The following is a 19,532-nucleotide window of genomic DNA, read 5'->3' as shown; positions in this document are numbered from 1 at the left end:
TCTTCCCTCTCCCAGAATTTTTCTGATGATCCGGTACAAAACAGCAAACTTATTCAATGAGTATTTTACGCGTGCATCAAAACCACTTCTAATAGAAATCTTGTTAATTGTACACTAACCAATGCAACGCCTGCGTCGGCTTTTCTTCCATCTGTATCTTTGGATGACCTTACGGGGCTCATTTTTAGCTTCCGGAAAAACAAGCCCCAGGGTATAGATGGACTATCAATAGCGTTACTTCAACGTAACTTCCAGGCCCTTTCCGGTATCTTACTTTATTTGTTGAATGGCTTCCTCGAAACAGCCATAATACTAAAGACGGCGGTAGTAAAGCCTCCTATAAAAATGGAAAGAAAGACATGTTCGAAAACTATCGACCTATATCTATACTACCCATTCTTTCACAAATTTTGGAGAAGTTTCTACTCCAGTGCATGATGTCATTTTTGCTTAAATTTAAGGTGATTTCTGATAGACAGTTCGGGTTTATGGCTGGCAGAGGGACGGTGGCATTACTGGAAGAGTTTGCTGATGAAATCAATTCGCATTTGAAAAAAACCTAGTTAGCTGTGCACTGTTTTTTGACCTTTCAAAGGCGTTTGACACGCTAGACCATAATATTCTGCTCCAAAAGTTGTATCTTGTGGGTTTTCGTGGACCATTCCACGCTATACTCCATAATTTTTTTATGTGAGCGTTTTCAAGGAGTTCTCTGTCGATGGTCCAGGTATATTCAGCGGCAAACTTCCTATAAAAGCTGGTGTTCCGCAAGGTTCGACAGTGTCTCCGGTATTATTTAATATTTATATGAACGAACTTCCTGCAGTTACCTCAAAATGTTCCATTTTCCAATATGCAGACGACACGGTTTTACTGAGTTCACATTTGTCATTCACGACAGCAGCATGTTTATTGCAAAGCAATGTTTGCAGGTCAATGAAGTGGTTCGCGGAAAATGGTTTGTTAGTTAACATGAAAAACACTGAACTGTTATGCTTCCTTAACCCGTTGAAAAGGGTAAACCTAAATGTGCCAATTTTTTTGCATGAGCAGAACTGCTTCCAGTTCCGTTGGATTACGTAAATTCGATAAAATACTTGGGTGTCTATTTTGACAGTGACTTATCGTGGAACAGCCACTTAGCTTTTGTTTGCGGTAGACTGCGCGGGGCTGTGTGCGCACTGTTTAACATGAAATCTTTGGTGCCACTACCGGTGAAAAAAATGGTTATGCATGCCCTGGTGTACAGTGTCCTCAGATATGGTATCACAGTTTATGCACATTGTTCTTCCAACTGGAAGGATCGAATTGATAGCCTACTGAAGAACATGTTAAAAAGTATCGTTTACAATTCTTCCGTATCTGTTTCTGATCATTTGTTCAAAGCTGTTAAACTGCCGTCGTTTCATTCTTTGTTTTTTGAGACTGTCATTCTCAAGCATTTCTGGAGCTGTGATTTCAAGATTCACCCCAATGTTTCAAGAGTGTTAAGAAACGAGTTTCGTTCTTCAGAACCCCGGTGCTCTACCAGATACGGTAAAGCAACAAGAAATGTATATGTGCCTGTTTGTTTTAATCAATTATCTGAAGATGTTTTTACTGCGACCTCAAAACGACAACTGCAGAAACTGTTACAATCCCTTCGTTAAAGTTTTTTTAAGAGTGCTAAAAAGCAGCATTCACAGTGTTCGTTGGTGTTCCTTAGTCTGTGTCTCTGTTGTTTTTTCTTCGGCCATTGTTTGACTCGCCGATTGCCGGGCCCAGTCCCTCAAGCCTCCCTTTGGCTTTGACGGGCCCGAACACTATGTATTTTCTGATGTGAATGGCAATAAACAGATTATTATTATTGTTGTTATTATTATTATTATTACATTATTATTATTATTATTATTATCATTATAGTAGTAATAATAATAATATTCGCAATCATTATCATCATGTGGGGCGCGAAAACATATTTGTCATGGGCGCCGTCCTATCTAGTTACGCCACTCGCTGTTCCCATTTTTTATTCAGGTGGGTGACCAGCGTTCGAAGCAGGGGAGCAGCAGCGTCCCACGTATGCCGCAGTGGTAGAGCGTGTCCAAGCCCTTCATCCCCTGCCAAGGCAGTACAGGGGGCTCTTGTCCCTTTTGACTGGTGGATGCCCAGCGGTCCCTGACCCCGCCCGAAGGGTTTCGAGGGACCTCCCACGTGGCCTGCCATGGCTGCTTCTGGTCAAGCTTCAAGCGGTTATTCCCCCGTCCAAGGCGTCCAGAGGCTGCGGGGACTCTTGTACCCTTTAAAGAAACCGGTCGGCATCCGGCGGCCCAGGATTCTAACCTGGTACCTCGCGCTTACAATACGATTGCTTTACCACTCGATTATCGCCGTCCTTTAAGTTCCTCCGTTTTTGCAGCAGCCGCTTTCCATAGGGGCGATTTCCCGTGCAAGCCGGGTGAATTTCCCCAGCGTTCAGCCCCACACAAGGGCCGAGCGCCAGGCCGAAGAGTCGCTTTTACCTATTTCACTGGTAGGTGCCCGGCGCCCCCAAGGCACACGAATGCCCATGGTGCCTTCCACAGCCACGGTGAACGCTCAACTCGCAACCGCCTGTGGCAGGACATTCCGCCAGACCCTTTCAAACCAGGCAATGCGGCAACGCGGAATGATGGCAGATGGCCCCGCCAGCTCGACAAGCTTGGGTCAGGGGCTCTCGCAAGGGTAAAGGCAGCTTTCGAGACGTGAATTCCTTTTTCAAAGGTTCGCACTCGACCAGGGGCTCCTGTGCCCAGTAAAGAAACCGGTGGGTGCCCGGCTGTACGCGGATTCAAACCCGGTACCTACCGCATACGACGCGAGTGCTGTACCTCTGAGCCATCGCTGCGGTAAAAAGTTACTGTGTTTTTGTAGCCGCCCCTTCACATAGGGGAGATTTCCCGTGCAAGCCGGGTAAACTTCCCAAGCATTTTAGTCGGCAGACGACTCGGCACTCCTTCAACGTGAAGTCACTTGACCATAACCAAGGCGCCCCCAGGCCATGCCAAATCAATAAATTAATGAATACATCAATGAATAAACGAATGAATGATTGCGTGACGTTAATTTAGGCAAGTGTTATTAGTATTTGCCTTGCTTAATGGGAAAGCGTTAAGGGAAGACATTTGTAAGTGAGTGTTAAAAAAGACAAGAATTGTTTAGAGTTTTTTTTTTGTGCTTCTTGCAAGCATGGCTTGAGTTCTTACACAAGCACTTAGATCTGCTGAGAGCTCGTGGTAGTATCTTCGGTAGGTAGAAAGTCTGGAGTTACAGTTGGGGAAAGGACTCTGCGAGCCGCTCTCCCAATGGCTGCGTTTTTGTCACCAAAAGGAAACGCAAGAAAGCAAGCTTGTAATCCCACGCCGTTAGGGCTTTCGCGTTGTTTTGTTTAGTGTACTTTCAGGGTGCCGCAGCGCAGACACTGATTGAGCTGGGTGGTAGAAAAGCAGAGAAAAATAAGGAAAGATCTCTAACCCCGAATTGGCGAGGGAAGTGCAAGAACAATTTAAGAATTACCGCCTCGCCAACAAGGAATGCCCTTAAAGAACGCAGTGAGATTTGCAAGAGTATCGTGAGTATTTAAAACTGATTTTGGCGTTAGTTGCTTGGTTCATTTTGGTTCATTACGCCTTCCTTGGCACGGGCAGCGGTTCGCTGTAATAAGGTGGCGGCTGTGAGGATTCTGGAAGTTGTGTCCCTGGAGGCCACTGAGGGTGCTGAGGCGGGAACTGTTGGTGAGGCGGGGCTGCACCGGGACTGTTCGCGATCATCACGGTGTTGTGGATCTCCTGCGTGGGGTTTAAAACATTAGTTTCAGAGAAAGCCGTCAGGTGCTGTACAGCGCGCGCTAAAGGCAACTTTAACTGGTATTTTGAAGTATGACTATCGAAGCAAATTAACGAGCACAATCACGAAATTATCCACAGAATATCATTTATATCTCCTACTTTGCGTTCATTATGCCACGGTTTTTTCGTGTTTTGGTTAAACACACAGTAAAGTAGAGAAGCAACTTGGCCTCTGTAGGTGTAGACTGCAATGCCGTCAATAGAAGCAGGCAGCCAATTAAAGTTACTAGTAACGCAGGAAACGCCACAAGCTTCATCGTCGGTCGCAAACGTCACAGAGTAAACGCCACAAACCCCACAAACAGGCATTGCCGCCCCGTACACGTTCCTAAACGATATGTGATATCACTAGTTTTGGATAGTAAAATGGGGTTGGTGCAAAATCTGAGGGTTTTATTTTTTCTTTAAACGTGAGGAAAGGTGAATAAACATGTGTGACTATTCATGTGAGTGGCAACTTCTGCTGAGACCTTGCGTTTTAAACGGCACGAACTTAAGCTCTTGAACATTATGCGCGAAAAAAATTGGCGGCAAGATTTCGTTGCATTTTCCACTTCGCTTGAATGATTTGCAATGGCGTATAGGTAGAGCTAAATTATTTGTGCTGTAAGCGTCCAGTGGTGAAAGCCTGGCGCTCCTGGCGGATTCAGCCACACAACTTTCCGGTGGTCGGTCGCCGCATTGGGCGATCGGATGCCATTTTCTAGTCGTTCCAGTAGGCGGCAGCAGCTTTCTTTCTTGAATGTCGCCGTGAGCGCACTTTCCTCACACTGTGCGACGTTCTCTTTTGTGTCACGATAAAAAAAGAAAAGTAGCAAAAGCGAGAAACGATACGTTGCCGGATTACTTTATAAACAACCACGGCAAAGCTTGCATTCGAACAAAAGACGAAGTAGCTGTGAGAAGTGGGATCCCCCTCACCTTCTTCCCTTCAACGACCCCCGTTCTTAGGAGATATTAGGAGAAACGTCCACGGCATCTTATGGCTCCAACTCTTGGAGCACATGACTTCCCATAACTTGTGTGTTGGACATGCAGCCGCCTTCATCCCCGCAGGCGAGTGCAGCAGTCTCATGCCTCAGCTATAGCCCAACGGGACATCTAATGCACGGAACTTGCATGGTTAGGACTTGAATCGTGTGCGATAAAGACTTCTCTCTCTCTCCCTCTCTCTCTCTCTCTCTCTCTCTCTCCCTGTTAAAACATCATTCAGAGGTAAGCTTATATTCAAGCACGGCAAATCTTCATACTACGTGTGTATCCGAATTGATTGAATTTTCTAAAATCATCGGCTCCCGTAATATGCAATGTAAAGATTTCCAAACATGTCTAAATGGCAAAACAAGTGCGCCTTGTTCACCGTCAAAGATAGGTCAGTACTGTTGGTACTATTTGTTTTGAGATATTTTAGGGTCTTAAGGTTGAGTCGGCATTACACGAGTCGTTTGCTTTTTTTTTTTTTCTACCCACTGTTTTATCTAGAGCCTTTACATTCCTGTTATTCGGATTTCTTCTAGGCTTACAGTGAAGTTGTGTCTGCATATACTGGTTTCCTTAAAATCTTACAGGTGTCTTACCATAGCGATGAGATTAAATCTTACGAGCAACAGAAGTATGTTTTCATGCTAACGAACCTGTCCGAACAATCATGAACTGTCCCATTACCTGCAAATTATCAAAACTGACCCATACGTTCAATCCAGTGACCCCTTAGAAAGTGCAAGAATTTGTTTATTTCCCTTACCCTCCCTCTATAACCATTTGTTCCATCGTCCCCTTTGTTCCATCGTGATCAGCGGTCCTCATTTTCCAACAAAGGTTCCCTCCTACTACTACCAACACTGTGCAAAAATGGCTGATTAAAGAAGGTGGGGACGATGATGGCGACGGCAATGATGATAATGAAGATAGGGATGTTGTCGGGTTGTCCAAGCGTACGCATAGAAATAGAATTTGCTTCGATTGGACCGTTAATCGCATTACACAATGACCCTCACGGGTGAGGGCCTGTAGGGGTATTTTGAATGAATGAATGAAGGAATAAAAAATAAATAAATAAATAAATAAATAAATAAATAAATAAATAAATAAATAAATAAATAAATAAATAAATAAATAAAAATAAATAAATAAATAAATAAATAAATAAATAAATAAATAAATAAATAAATAAATAGAGTGGGGTGACTGTTTCACGCTTACATTTCTCCGGCAACATCCGCGCCAGATGCAGACGCAGCACGCGACGATGCCAATCACCCCTGCTAATATAGAGATGACGATAGCTACAATTACTCCGACGGCGAGTCCTCTCTCTTCTTGGGGGGTCAGAGGTCTCGTGTCTGCGAAATCAAAAGAAGGCATGTTTTCGACGGTATTAAAAAAATTAGCAGTGGCTTAGCTCGGCTATGCCGGGATATACGTAGCGTGAGCTACGGTTCAGCTGGTTATTCTTAGGTTTCCTGGTTGTCTAGGATTAGCTTGATTATCATGCTTACTGCTGCTAAAACGATTCCCAATGCAATCCAATCCAGTCCAGTCCAGTCACTGTTCCTCGTGCATGCGCCGCACGGCTCTCCAGGAGCCACGCGAAACGGCTATCAAGCGGCTCCGGCGCACCGTCAGACTTGGCTACTGCGCAACGGAAGCACACAGCTGGGCACGCACCGGCGCCAGTGCATCTGCCGCGGCTATGACGCCACTCCTCTGGAATGTGCAGACCGGCGAATGTGCAGACCCAATTCTTTACACGCCCGTGCTCCAATTAGATTGGATTTCCAGTCTGATCCAATCGAATCTAATGCTCCTCGCGCTTGCGCGGCACGGCTCCTCAAGTTCCACGCGAAACTCCTCTACCTCAGCCAGTGTAGCTTACGCTACAAAAAGCATGTTTTGTAAAAAGCCGTGGAGAACTAAGCTACTATGCACCGACAGCGGGCCTTCTTATAAAAGCTAATAATCATCACAACGAAAGGGATAGCTTATGCGCGTAGGAAGTTTTGTATCGAAATAGTATAGAAGAGGAAAGGAGGTGAACTGGGTATTTGGTGTTATACAACTTGATTTTGCTTTGCATTCTACTTCTCGGCCAGTCTCTCAGAAGTACATGGCGTCACACATACTACTGTTCCCGAACGAAAACACGGGTTAATTCTAATGCGAAAAAAAAAAGTCTGGCGATTACGATACTCCGTAATGCGACATTCGGGCGCAGCTGTTTAGCGGTTTTGACTGTGCAGTATATGTTGTGGCAAAAAATTTCAAACGGCCATATTTGCATGGTTACAAAAAACTTGTATTTGCAGTGGCTGGCGAAGCACATGCACCGTTTGCCTCGCTCATTGTTCAGCACTCACTAGCCGTTCTGGCGTCGGCGTTGCTGGGCCTCCGCTCTGCCTGCTCGTTTAGCTGCAGCGGCTGACGAAGGCTGCTTGTCCGGGTTTTATGTCGGCGTGGCTGAATACACCCAAACGGGCTTACATTTGCACACACATGTAATGCGGTGAAGACCACCACGAAGTTCCTGAGCGAAGCTATTGGTCGGTTAAGCCCGTTCTACATGGTGCGATTTTCCCTCCGATTTCGCATATGCGGTGCCGCTTTTGCGGCAAAACGACCTTTTTTCGTTGCTACGGCAAAGTTCCAAATGTTTGGAACGGTCGAGCATCCCCCGCGAACGCCGCTCGTGCGGCGTAGAGGGACCGGACCTGCGGAGAATAGGAACTCAGCTAGGTGAACGTCACGGCATCACCATCTGCACGCTTGGCAACCAGATGGCGTTGCTTGTATACGCGCGGCGTAAGCGCGGGTGCACCGAAACAAACGCACGAGCGTTCACAACCCATCGTTTTCATCGAATGCTTAATAGGTGCGCGCGCGGCAGGGAACAAGTACAGAAGAACCCAAGAACCGACCGAGGTAAACAGAGGTGCGCTAGGCGCGCACAACAAGCGAACCCAGGGTTGCTTGCTGTGTTTATCTCCTCTGCTGGGTGTGCGTATACTGATAAATAATTGACGATTGTTGTATGAAACCGCCGATAAACTCATATTTATCGCAAAACAGTCTGAAACAACTTACCCAGAAAGTAAAATAAAACCTTTTTTTTTAATCGCAAGCTTTGGTCGCGGCAGGCTTAATTCAGTCTGCAAACAATGTGCCTCTGAAATGCGAAGATCGTCATGTTCGCAGGCCATGTAGACGACATTTCCAGGCATTGCGAGCGAAAAATGCACCATGTAGAAAGTGCTTTAGACGGGAATTTAAGAAAAAAAAAGCGTTGGCTTGCGATTACGGCCATGGAATGCACATTCACAGCATCGGCTGCTGGATACTTCCTTGGCATTTTGGCTTGGTTTTATATCATATATTGCGTTTATATTGCGTTTATATTGCTCATATATCGCGTTTTAGTGCCCAGCGCTTTGGCGGCCGCTACTGTGGTCTGGCAGCGGCGATGGCGACGGCGAGGGCGTTGCAACCGAGTGAGCGAAGGCAGAAAGAAAACGGCCGAGGAAAGTGGGGTGAAAGTGAGTGGGAGGACCCTATGCGGAGCCTACATGAGACGCTCGTCGGAGCGTTTGAGAGGAGGTCAGAACGCGCTGCGATGGCGTCATCTCTCTTACAGCCTCCCCGTCACACTTTAGCCATGTGTCGCCGCCAAGGAACATTCTCCCCCTCACCCTTTCGCCAGACGTCCTTCCCTTGTTCGAGGCTCATTCGAACCACGTGACGTCTGCGAGGAAGCTTCAAACAAGATTTGCAACAACATGGTCTCTAGAGGCGGCGGCGGGCTGCGATAAAACGGCAGGGACGTCATGCGTTCGCTGACCATGCGATACCTTCCTTACACGCAGCAGATATGCGCCGTGACCGAGAGCACTGTAGTTCGCGCCGCGTATGAACTTCCCATTAGGGGGTAAAGTTAGTGTTTTCGACGCTCCCTGAACAAAAGCAGGTTGATATTCCTGGAAACACAACTTTTGATGCTTCCTAAGTCAGGTGTTCTTTTAAGGAAAGCTGATATTCCCTACAGTGGTAGGATGCTCTGATAAGACTACCAACGCGTACTATCGGAGTGTTCTCGCTTTTTTCGAATTTCTGTAAACGAGCGCGAAAACAGCGGTACGAAATTAGACAAGGGGAGAGGGGAGAACTAATCCCCGCACTCCCTAAAATTTAGGGAGTGCCATTGCCATTGCCACAGCTGGGGTGTCGGATGATGCAAGTATTATATTCGGGTAATGGTAATCAATGAGTCTGTCAAACGGATTTATTTACAACGTTATGAACCTCGGTGGAGAGCCACGGCCGCGCCAGAATGTGAAAACAAACCAGAATGTCATACAAACCATCGTAGCCGTGGACAAGTAACTGCCTTGAAGCAAACAAAACTAGCCCTAGGGCCAAGCGATGAGGAGTCATTTCCACGTGGTAAATACTGGCTCCTGGGCCTGCAGAAACAAATAATTGTTTAGTAACCCAAATTAAAACGGCACGGACAATATGGATGGTACACACAGTAAACATCGAAGACACGCACACAATAGGTCAAACAACTTTTTGTTGATATTCTGAGGCGAAACGACGACATTCAGATAGAAAATGCCTATGATTCTCAGATTTATTTGATAAAAAAATGGCGTTGGCGTTTGTAGCTGGTTTTGTTTAACGCCAAACTTCTTAGCCCAATACAAGTGCGGTGCACTATACTCGCTCATGTAGCGTGAGATGGAGAGAGTGTAAATCTTTATTGAAAAGGAGAAGTGGTCGGCCTGAGAAATTGATCTTGGGCCTGCTACTTCCCCGAGATGGAGGTTTCAAATTAGCTGCTTATTTAGCTGCGACTGCTTTGTTGGACAAAGAATTGTCATGCCAATTAAGTGGATACTACCAAACATGCCTACAAAAAGTCTAACGAAAAACGTTCTGCGAAAACTCAGTTAAACAAACTTGACATCGAACAAACACAGATATGCCATTTATATTGCATTTCCCGCTGCGGGTGGGATAGTTCCGGATAAGTCTACCTGTGTTCAATTTATCACGCCACTCGTATACCGTAAACACGTAATAAAGGTGGGAGGACAAGTAAAGAGAACCTGCACTTCTCTAGCTCGCAATTTTTACACATAGCGGGCACAAGCGGGTACGGCACAAAGCGGGTTCCACCGTGTGATGGGGATGGCGGATTCCTGACCTAAGCATCTCGCATAATATTAAACCGCATGGTGGGGCGAAAAATCCTCGAGGCACGTAAATATTCTTACGTGCATTTCAGGCGAAGCCAGTTCACGATTATCAAAAACATTTTACTGCTACATTGTATTCTCGTTTTAGGGGCGAAGCTCCTCCTGCTCGGGCTCTGTCCCGGCCGTACACGGCACATTAAGGATGATTGTGGCAGGATCCCCCTAGGGATTGTCCAACCAAAGATTGGTCGAAGGGAATTTTTAGGGGCGAAGCTCCTCTTGCTCGGGCCCTGTCCCGGCCGTACACGGCACATTAAGGATGATTGTGGCAGGATCCCCCTAGGGATTGTCCAACCAAAGATTGGCCGAAGGGAATTTTTAGGGGCGAAGCTCCTCTTGTTCGGGCCCTGTCCCGGCCGTACACGGCACATTAAGGATGATTGTGGCAGGATCCCCCTAGGGATTGTCCAACCAAAGATTGGCCGAAGGGAATTTTTCGGGGCGAAGCTCCTCTTGCTCGGGCCCTGTACCGGCCGTACACGGCACATTAATGATGATTGTGACAGGATCCTCCTAGGGATCGGCCAACCAAAGATTGGCCGAAGAGGTCAAAACGTTCAACGCGTTTGTTGCTAGCCAGCAAGGAGGAGAGGAAGAGGACGAGGTTGTCGTCCGTAACCTGCGAGCTCAAGACTCTTGCTCGGGCCCTGTACCGTCCCTCGTTGCTGCCATACACGGAATAATGATGATGATTGTGGCAGGATCCCCTAGGGATTGGCCAATCAAAGATTGGCCGAGGAGGTCAAAACGTTCAACGCGTTCGTTGCTACCCAACAAGGAGGAGAGGAAGAAGTTGTCGTTCGTCGCCTGCAAGCTGAAGACAGGCACCGGGGGTACGCGACACAAGACGCTCTGCAGAAGGTGACTGCCAAGGTGGCTAAAATGTCACACACCAAATTCGCCAGCTAACCCATGGACATTCTCATCGTCCCAAACAAGCCCGACATAATCACAAACATCGACGTCGTCGACGGGCTTGTCAACGGAGCGGTGGAAAGTGCGGGCGAATGTTTCACGGTTTTACAGATAAGCATTTCAGCTTCGCCCCACTCATTATTATTCACTTCGTGGAGATGGCGGGATTTTTTTCTTCGCTTTCGCTTTTTTTCTTTCGGCGCTCGCTTCGACGGGCTCCTTTGCCGCTACATCGTGTTTGTTGTTTGGTCTCCCCGTCGCTTTTTCTTCGTTCGGCGGGAATTGATTCAATTAGAGAATTGGAAACACACGTCACTATTTTCCAAAAATTACTGTTCCTCACAGCTGAGGTGACCCTATTCTACTTAAGTGCAGTCGCGTTCACGTGCCCCGTGGTACGCACTGTTATTAAAACTTTTTATCCTCAGCTGCCAACGTGCGGAGATGGCTTTGTGTAACATGAGATCATGTTCCTACCCATTCAGAGTGACAACGCGGCAACATACGACCTCATGATGGTCCTGGCCCTGCACGTCAATTAGAAGTTACGTACGGCGATACGTCACTGTGACGTTGTTGCTAAGCGCTCGAAAGAATATTTTGCTGATTCTATGCGAATGATGAATTAAGTGCGGAGGGCTCAACCTGATCCTCCAGAGTGGCTGTCCGTGATAGAGACGCTAACGGACCTCAAGCAATTTTACCCGCTTTCTGCTAGCAAGGCCTCGACTAGCAGTTTTAATCATTAATGTTCTTTTTCTTCGGTTCAAGTGCTGTGTAAAAATATGGCAACTAAAAAAGCGGAGATGGCTCTGTGGTAACACACCCGGCTACTATACACGGAGACCCGGTTTGAAGAAATCGAAATTGTTTCACTGATTACGCAGGCGGCCATTTTGTGTACCTGACATTAACGACAGTTTATAACAACCCAGGGCCCTTAAAAGGACTCAACAACACTTCAGATAAACGATTTCGCTCTTTCCTTCGCGTCTGGACGCATTGCCAAAACTTTAGTTATCAGCAGCACGGAGCGGAACTGCGTGATTTGCTCGTCGGAGCAGAACTATCCGCCTTGTTTTTGCTTTTCTTTGCGGGTTTTATCTAAAGTGACTATCAAATGTGTTTATTGCTGAAACAGAAAGGAGGCGGCCAACAGCCGCTGAATTTCACTAATGACGTAGTCCGAGCGCTCAAAGAATGAGAAGTCTGGGAAAATTGAGAAATATCATCATTTGAGCAGGTTTCCAAATTATGTGAAGGCCATAGAGCCGCAATATTTGGCTCAGGTACTTTGTGACCACCTATTATAAGTACTGGATGCTCATTTTAAGTACGTTCTGAAAGCATTTAGGTTTTAGAAATTTTCAAAAAAGTGAGGCAGGGTCTTTTTAGGGCTTTCACCTTAAAAGAAAAGAATCGTATAATGCTTTAGATGGCTATTCACTATCGTAATATAAAATTAACCGGGTATTGATTGTGTGTTAAGTATCATAATTGAAGATATGCAACCTTTCAGGTAATACCCCCTCAATTTAACCAGACCGACTAATCTTGTGTCATATTACTGCCTTATCGTGCCTACCGGGTCGGCTGTGCCTCAGGTGTTGTGTTGCTGGGCCCAAGGACGCAGGATTCATGCCGGCCGCTTGTGGCCACTTTTCAGATGCGGTGGAAAGGCAAAAACGCCAGTGTGTGAAGATTTATCTGCATTTAAGGTGGTAATAATAATCTTGAGCCCTCAACGACGGCGAGCCTCGTTACCAAGGGGCAGGTTCGGCGTGTTAAACCCTACAAATATAAAATGATCTTATCGTAAAAGGTGAAACTCTGATGATGGTGGTCCTGTGTTAACGGCGCAAGGCCAACTGCGGCAAAGAGCGCCAAAACAGTTGTTCTGTGTGAGAGATGAAGACGTAAACACTAGAGTCGGTTCGCGAGAACAAAAGTAAAATCAAAGACAATGACGATGGCTGGTGTGGAAGACCTGTGTGGGATTATACATGATATGAAGAATATTACTTCCGCTAAGTAGTTAAGTACGCCCTTTACAGAAAACACGGGATCGTCAGACAGGAAAAACGATGGGGATGGTGGGATGCGTTGTCTTTAGAGTTGGGTGATTGATTGATGACACTTTATTTTGCCAAAAAGTGAGCATCTCCCCCCCCCTTCCCTTTCCCCTCCCCAAGGTGGGGGGGGGCAACCCACTGACGGGAGCGGAGCCTCGTTCCCAGGTCCCGTACCGGGCTAGCAACTCCCGCCAACGGGTCGCTAGGCTCGGGAGGACGTTTGCGGAGGAGCTGAGCCGAAGGATCTCCCATCGCTCATAAAGGGGAAGGGGGGAAGGAGAGGGTGTGTCGGGTATTGGTGAAATACGGAAAGAACAGAGGAGAATCCAAAACAGCCAAGGTAACCAAAAAAGAGGCAAGGCAGATTGAAACGAATAAATGGAGGGGAAAAATGGAAGCTAAAACGTCGTTAGAGATGTACAGGGCTGAGAAAATGAACATCAGAAAGGAAAATTTCTACGATAAATCCCAGGGCAGTGCTTTGCTTTTTTGAGGCTAGAGCAGGTTGCCTGCGAACTAAGAGCTTTGTGGGGAAGTATTCACGAAATGATGGGGTATGTGTGGTCTGCGGAAAAGAAACAGAAACTATGCGGCACATAGTGTTAGAATGTGAGGGTATCCATCCAAATCTACATGAAGGGAATATTGGGCTTCCAGAAGCCCTAGGATTTAAGGGCATCAGAGAGGAAGTTAACTTCAAGGCTGTCGAGGGGACGAAAAGAAGATTAGAATGCTGGTGGACGAAAAGCAGAGAGGGGAATATTGCCTAGGACAGTTACCACCTGTAACAGGGAAAAGAAAGTTTTCGGGCCTAGTAAGCTTTAGTGCCTGCCCTAAGCAGCGCTAGTATTAAACCAAGAGTGTAAAACGTGGTTATATTAGTCCTTTTTGGTAAGATGACATGTCGTCACCCCGCTTCAAAGGGGAAACCAATAGCAATCCTCCTCATCATGGCGCCTTTAGTGCGGTGCCTTGGGTGAAGTGCTTGTGTCGTATCGGGTCGAGTGCTTTGCATTGAAGAAGTACGTGGGTCACGGATGGGCCGTCTCCCAACAGGGGTCTTGGAGATCACGTGAACAGTTAGGAGTGCGTTACATGGGTGCGGCCTATCCGTAACCTAGCTAAGCTAACTTGAGTGTGTCTGTTGTGTGTGTAAGTGGAGCATGCTCCCAAGAGTGGCTTTATTACGTGTAGTTTGTTGTCGGTCTGTTCATTCTAGTGTGCCCACCATGTTTTGAGAAGGTGTTGTCTGATGTGTGACTTAAGGTCAGTGTGATGTATTGTCTCTGCGTTCACTGTAAGTGCTGCAGCAGCAGTGGCCATTTGATCGGCTGTTGCGTTTCCGGCGATCCCCGAGTGACCAGTCACCCAGCACATGGTCACTTCAAGATTTAACGCATACGCTTACATAATGGCTTTATAAAGTACCTGAAATAATGCCGGTTTTTACAAAACTGCTTAGATGCTAGTGCACTTGCAATCTTCGAAGAATCTGTGCAGATGATGGTCTTGGGGATGTTATTTCGACTATGTGGTTCAGAACCAGAAAAATGACATAAGGTTCTGCAGTAGAAACGCTGCTTTCCATATTCAGAGCCTTACAGACCCCGAAATCTGGTCCGTGCGCGGCACACAACACGCTAAGAGTGGTTCTCAGAGCTGTTAATGAAAAATTCTGCGCAATTGCATTTCTCTCGCAGAAACACGAAGAGCTGCAGAATGGCTGTTATCGGCACTTGTTTTTTGTCAATTTCTACGACCGACAAATCGCGCGAAACGAGCGAAGCTGCCATGGCGGCAAAAAGTCGGAGTTCATTTCAAGGTGTGTGAAAAGGTGTCAGCTAATTCTGACGCTTTCTCTCTCCCTCTGGGTGAGAGGGGAGCAAAAGGTGAAAATCGGTAGGCCGAACTTTCCATCAACGATGCAACCAATGTACGAATTTTGGCGTTTGGTTTAGAATGCTCGTAAAACAAAATTTCTCCTAAAGGGACCCTGCAACAGTTACCATCGACTGCTGGGAATGTATTTCGGGGTAAATTCTACTGCCCCAGCAATCTCCTCCCGAAAGAATTATGAAAATCCGTTCAGAATCACCGAAACTACGCGCGATAAAAAATCGCGCATAATCGTTCCCTCTCAACTCGACCGCGGACAACGCGACGAAAGGTGCGCACTCTCTCCGGGAGAGGAGAGCGGCTCGCGGCGTTCTCTTCGCGGCCTTCGATATATTACAGGCCGGGGAAGTTTTCTCCTTTTCTCCGCAACGTGGAGGGCCGTATTTCCGGTCTGGTGCCACAAAAAAGCAGGCATGGGTGCCTCAAGCGCGCGCTCGGGCTGGTAGGGCGTTTTTGAAGGTATAAACGTTTGTAGTTGAGTGTACCCGTTGAAAGGGAAGTATTGAGCTCATCACTCAAACTCCGCGCGCACTGAAACCACAAAACAAACGGCAAAAGTGTGCCTGCAGGTTCAGGCATAGAAGAGGTTCGTACACAGAGATGACGACGGCGGAAACGGGAGAAATTAGCCGCGAAGTTGACCAGTGACAGCCGATCGGGCAGCCATGGCCTCAGTGACGTCGCTTAGGCCATGCCAGGGGTGCGTAATGACAAGAATTGAAGAGAGTGCGGTTGGTTTTTCCGCGTCTTTCACGGCGATTTGCGCGCTCACCGCTTCCCGTTCACGTGTAATATTTGGCTCAGGTGTTCCTGGCAGTGTAATCTAAACGTCTCGCAGGTTCACTTGCACTGCTCAAAGAGTGTTGCAGGGTCCCTTTAAGCTTTCTGCAAGTCCCACTGAAGTTCTGCGCTCTACAATCCCCTCTTCTGGAAACGGTTTGTGCCATGAAAACTGCTGACGGAAACAGTGGGTTTTTAGCGAATGGTATAATTACCTTACGGCCGCAGCATCACTAGCCGCTTTTATCAATGTTCGTTTGCACGGAGGCATTATTCTGCTTGCCGGACTTCTTATCAATTGTTATGAGGAATTCCAGGGTTAACGCGCCCTTCAGGCAGCAATTAACGAAATGTGTTTTTTTAAGCAACTGTTTTATTACCAGCGTCAAACAATCCTATCGTGCACCTTTTGTGATGAAACCTACGTTGCGTTATAATGGTGATGCTTCTAGGTTTATTGATTGATTGTAGGCTTTAACGCGCCGACGCAACGCAGGCGATGAGGCGCGCCGTAGTGGAGGGCTTCGGATTAATTTTGACCACCTGGGGATCTTTAACGTGCGCCGAAATCTCGTACACACGGGCGTTGTTGCTTTTGGCCTCCATCAGAAAAGCGGCCGCCGCGGCCGGGAATCGAACCCGCGACCTCGCGCTCAGCAGCGCAACGCCTTAGCAACTGAGCCACCGCGGCGGGTGATGCTTGTAGGAAACAATAGTGGGTGTCGCAGGGGAAACAAAAGAATTTTAAAAAATGCCAGGTTGGATGCGCCCGCGCCTCCCGTACATACGTACGCACGAACTCACGCACGCACACACACATACGTGCTCACATGCACGCACACACATTCATGCACACACAAATGCACGCACGCTGTATATATTAGCGGATGTATAAAATTGTATATAAGGTGTGACTGAAAATTGTGAACTCTTATATAAACGGTCGAACTGTATAACTTCAGTTTTTCACGGCAGCCTCCGCTAGCAGGCTGCCGCAAAATTACATCCCCTAAAATGATCATAGAAATGACGCCAGAAATGTCCCTCGCCCTACCGTCGCCACGGAGCCACTGTGACGAATCGCTCAAAACGTATTCTGCGTTACACTATTTTTAGACTCATGTCTGCGACCAAAGGATCAAAGAATTAAATAAACAAAAATAAGCTAGTGAACCGAACGATATTTGCTTCATCATGTCCGTGTTTATGGCAGTGTGCTGCGCCAGCCCATCCTAACTTTCAGAACGACTTAAATGTGTGCTTAGTGGACACGAAGTAAGTTACCTAGAGTTAACAACGGTCAGATTTCGGGTTGATTGATTGTAGGGTTTGATTCGGGTTGATTGTCTCGCCACGGCCCCCGGCCCAGCGGCGAGAGCGGCGCATCGAGTCTACGAGCTGCTGCATCAGCGACACTGCGACCCGGCCGAACCCGGAGGAGTGAGCACAAGTTGGCGCTGAATTTTTTTTCTCCGGGTTCACCATGGCCACTATGCTAACGGGGTGTCGCGAAACCGGCCGGAAGGTTAGTGCAATTGTGTTCAAAATTGAAGAGTTGAGAGCTGAGTTAGCTCTGAAAAATGCTCAGCACACTTTAGGAAGAGCAAGGCTAGCGGGCAGCCGGGACGCGGGTAGCCCGTCCGAATTAACGGCTGAGGAGCTTAGCGCTAAATTAGCCCAAGGAAGAGCTGAGAAGGCTTACGAGAAAGCGAAGCTCCGCAGGATTGCTAAACTTGAAGAGGATGTCAATGTTTTCAGTTTTTGTTCCCTCATGGGCGCTTCAAAACGCCACAGGATAAGGAGAGTGGGAACGCAATTGAGGTGGCTGAAGCCATTACAGTTTTTGAGCAACCCCTTAGCGTTCCCGCTGCTACAGGGGATATCATGGGATCTCGCGAGACGGATGACTGAGCTGCTGAAATTCTTTCTGCGGAGGCGGCCAATGTACAGCTGTGTGTTGCCGAGGCAGCACAACCAAGTGTTGAGACTAGCACCGCCCCATGCGCCGACATGGAGTCCGCGGCCGACGGCGAGGAGCCCCCCGTAGATGAGTTGGTGCAGAGATCGAGCGAAGCTGTAGAAAGCACGGTCATCTCAGAGGAGGCAGATGTAGCGCAGGGGTCATGGTAGGGCAGCGGAACGGCGCGCCTAATTGTTCAGCTTGCGTGCGCGAAGCATCGGCCCGCGGCCCGAGAGCGCGGAAGGCGGCGGCAGGGGTGGCGGCGCGGGTGCGACATGGTCGTACGCGTTACCGCTGGGTGGGATGTTCCTTTTCTCCCGGGAGCACAGGACACGGCGAGCCACACCAGGGTTCATTTAGAATCAGCTGGTGGTGCATGAAACGGAATCAGCTTCCGTGCGACGGTCGGTGTGTGCAGCCATGGAAAGTGGTGTTTGCCCTGAATAGTGTGCAGTGCTAGACAGGAAGGGTCAGCGTTGTCTGGCGCACACTTAGTTGTTAACGTGTTTTCCTCTCGGTGTGTAGGGATCGCTCTGATGAGGATTATCGTTTGTTTTACCTGTACTGTCGTTCTCCCTCTAGTTATTTTTTGCGCATGTGTTCGTTGTGTTCGGCTGTGGTAAGGCGTGTGATTTGAGAGTAGCGCAGTTTGGCGGTTTTTACGCTGTCTTCCTGAGAAGTAGAGCTGCTGGTAAAGCACGGTAGGGAGTTTACCTCTGGCTGCAAAGGCGAGTGTCTTCCATTAGTTGTGTTCTTTGGCCTGTGGTCATGGTGGGTCATGGAATGTACATGTGGGGCCGCCTTGTGGCGCTTGTGGCGAACCAGTGTCTGAAGTACTGAAAAATGAACTTTCAGTACATCGAAAGTGCGAAGAAAGTGAACCGCAACGGGGATGAGCAAGCTGTTGCGCATTCTGAAACAACAGGAGCCCGTGAGTGCGTGAAGAGACGCTGAGCTTTCTTAAACGTTTCGTTATTAGTACAGGAGAAGCCTCATTTCGCACGTCTGGGTTTGTTCGCGTGTCTTTTCCTTTCCTTAGAGTGAGAGAATGCTCCTGCATGCGCGTAACGTTTAATAGAGGATGGTGGTATTCATTCAGTTGTCAAGTTTGAACATTTACACCCTTGGTGGGGCAGGTTGCCTTTAAAGAGACGCTGCAACACAATTTTCGACTTTTTTGAAATCTAACATGCTTGCAGAACGTTGTCAACCAATACACCCAGTACTTAGATTAGGAGGCCGCACGGTACCTCAGCAAAAAATTACTGCTGTATCCCCAGCAGATAACTTGTAAATTGGCTCAAAAGATTTTTCTCTTTTTCCCGGCCTTGACGTTCTTCAACGACTCGAATTACCTCACTAATGCCACGTAGCGGCTATTGAGCGGTTTTCCTTCAATTGCAGCAATGAACGCTTTTAGATATTTTAAAAGAAAGCCACAAAAAAAAGCGCAAATGGTATACGTATCTGCTGTTACGAGCTAACCACGCAGTGCCGCTTCGTGCTGGCGATAACTGTAGTTTCGCAGTGGTTCCAGACGCGAAAGAAAGAGCGAAAGCGCTTATCGAAAGTGCTTCAGGGACACTTTAATGGTATAAGGTGGCACGAATTTGTTCTCACGGGCCCTGTACATGGTGTAGCGCTTTCGTTTATTGTTTGATGTTGCGGAAGGCACGGCTAGGCCAAGACACTAGCTGTGCCGTGTGGTATCCCTTGTTGGTGCAGTTCACCGGCTGTTAGTGTGTGTACCATTGGTGTGTGCTTTAGTATAGTGGTAATGTCCTAGGCGACG

The 19,532-nt window shown here is 47.5% G+C and overlaps 1 protein-coding gene across 4 annotated transcripts in view; it reads right to left on the bottom strand.

The window, feature by feature from the left end:
• Positions 1–834: 834 nt before the first annotated feature.
• LOC144162765 (uncharacterized) overlaps positions 835–19,532 on the bottom strand; it is a 152,102-nt gene continuing 133,404 nt past the window's right edge. For 3 of the 4 annotated variants that reach the window (XR_013320762.1, XM_077693417.1, XM_077693416.1), the window contains 3 exons: positions 9,218–9,319; positions 6,069–6,208; positions 835–3,806 (listed from right to left, as the gene is read on the bottom strand). Coding sequence is in view for 3 of the 4 variants with exons in the window: in XM_077693417.1 (XP_077549543.1) it covers positions 3,642–3,806; positions 6,069–6,208; positions 9,218–9,319 (407 nt within the window). In the remaining variant the exon portion in view is untranslated. The remainder of the gene's footprint in view (positions 3,807–6,068; positions 6,209–9,217; positions 9,320–19,532) is intronic. The other variant, XM_077693415.1, reaches the window with a different exon arrangement.

This window comes from Haemaphysalis longicornis, unplaced genomic scaffold (genome assembly GCF_048455015.1).
Source record: "Haemaphysalis longicornis isolate Haplotype H1 unplaced genomic scaffold, Haemaphysalis longicornis Haplotype H1 scaffold_12, whole genome shotgun sequence".
Taxonomy (NCBI): domain Eukaryota; kingdom Metazoa; phylum Arthropoda; class Arachnida; order Ixodida; family Ixodidae; genus Haemaphysalis; species Haemaphysalis longicornis.
This window is presented reverse-complemented; position numbering and strand designations above follow the sequence as displayed.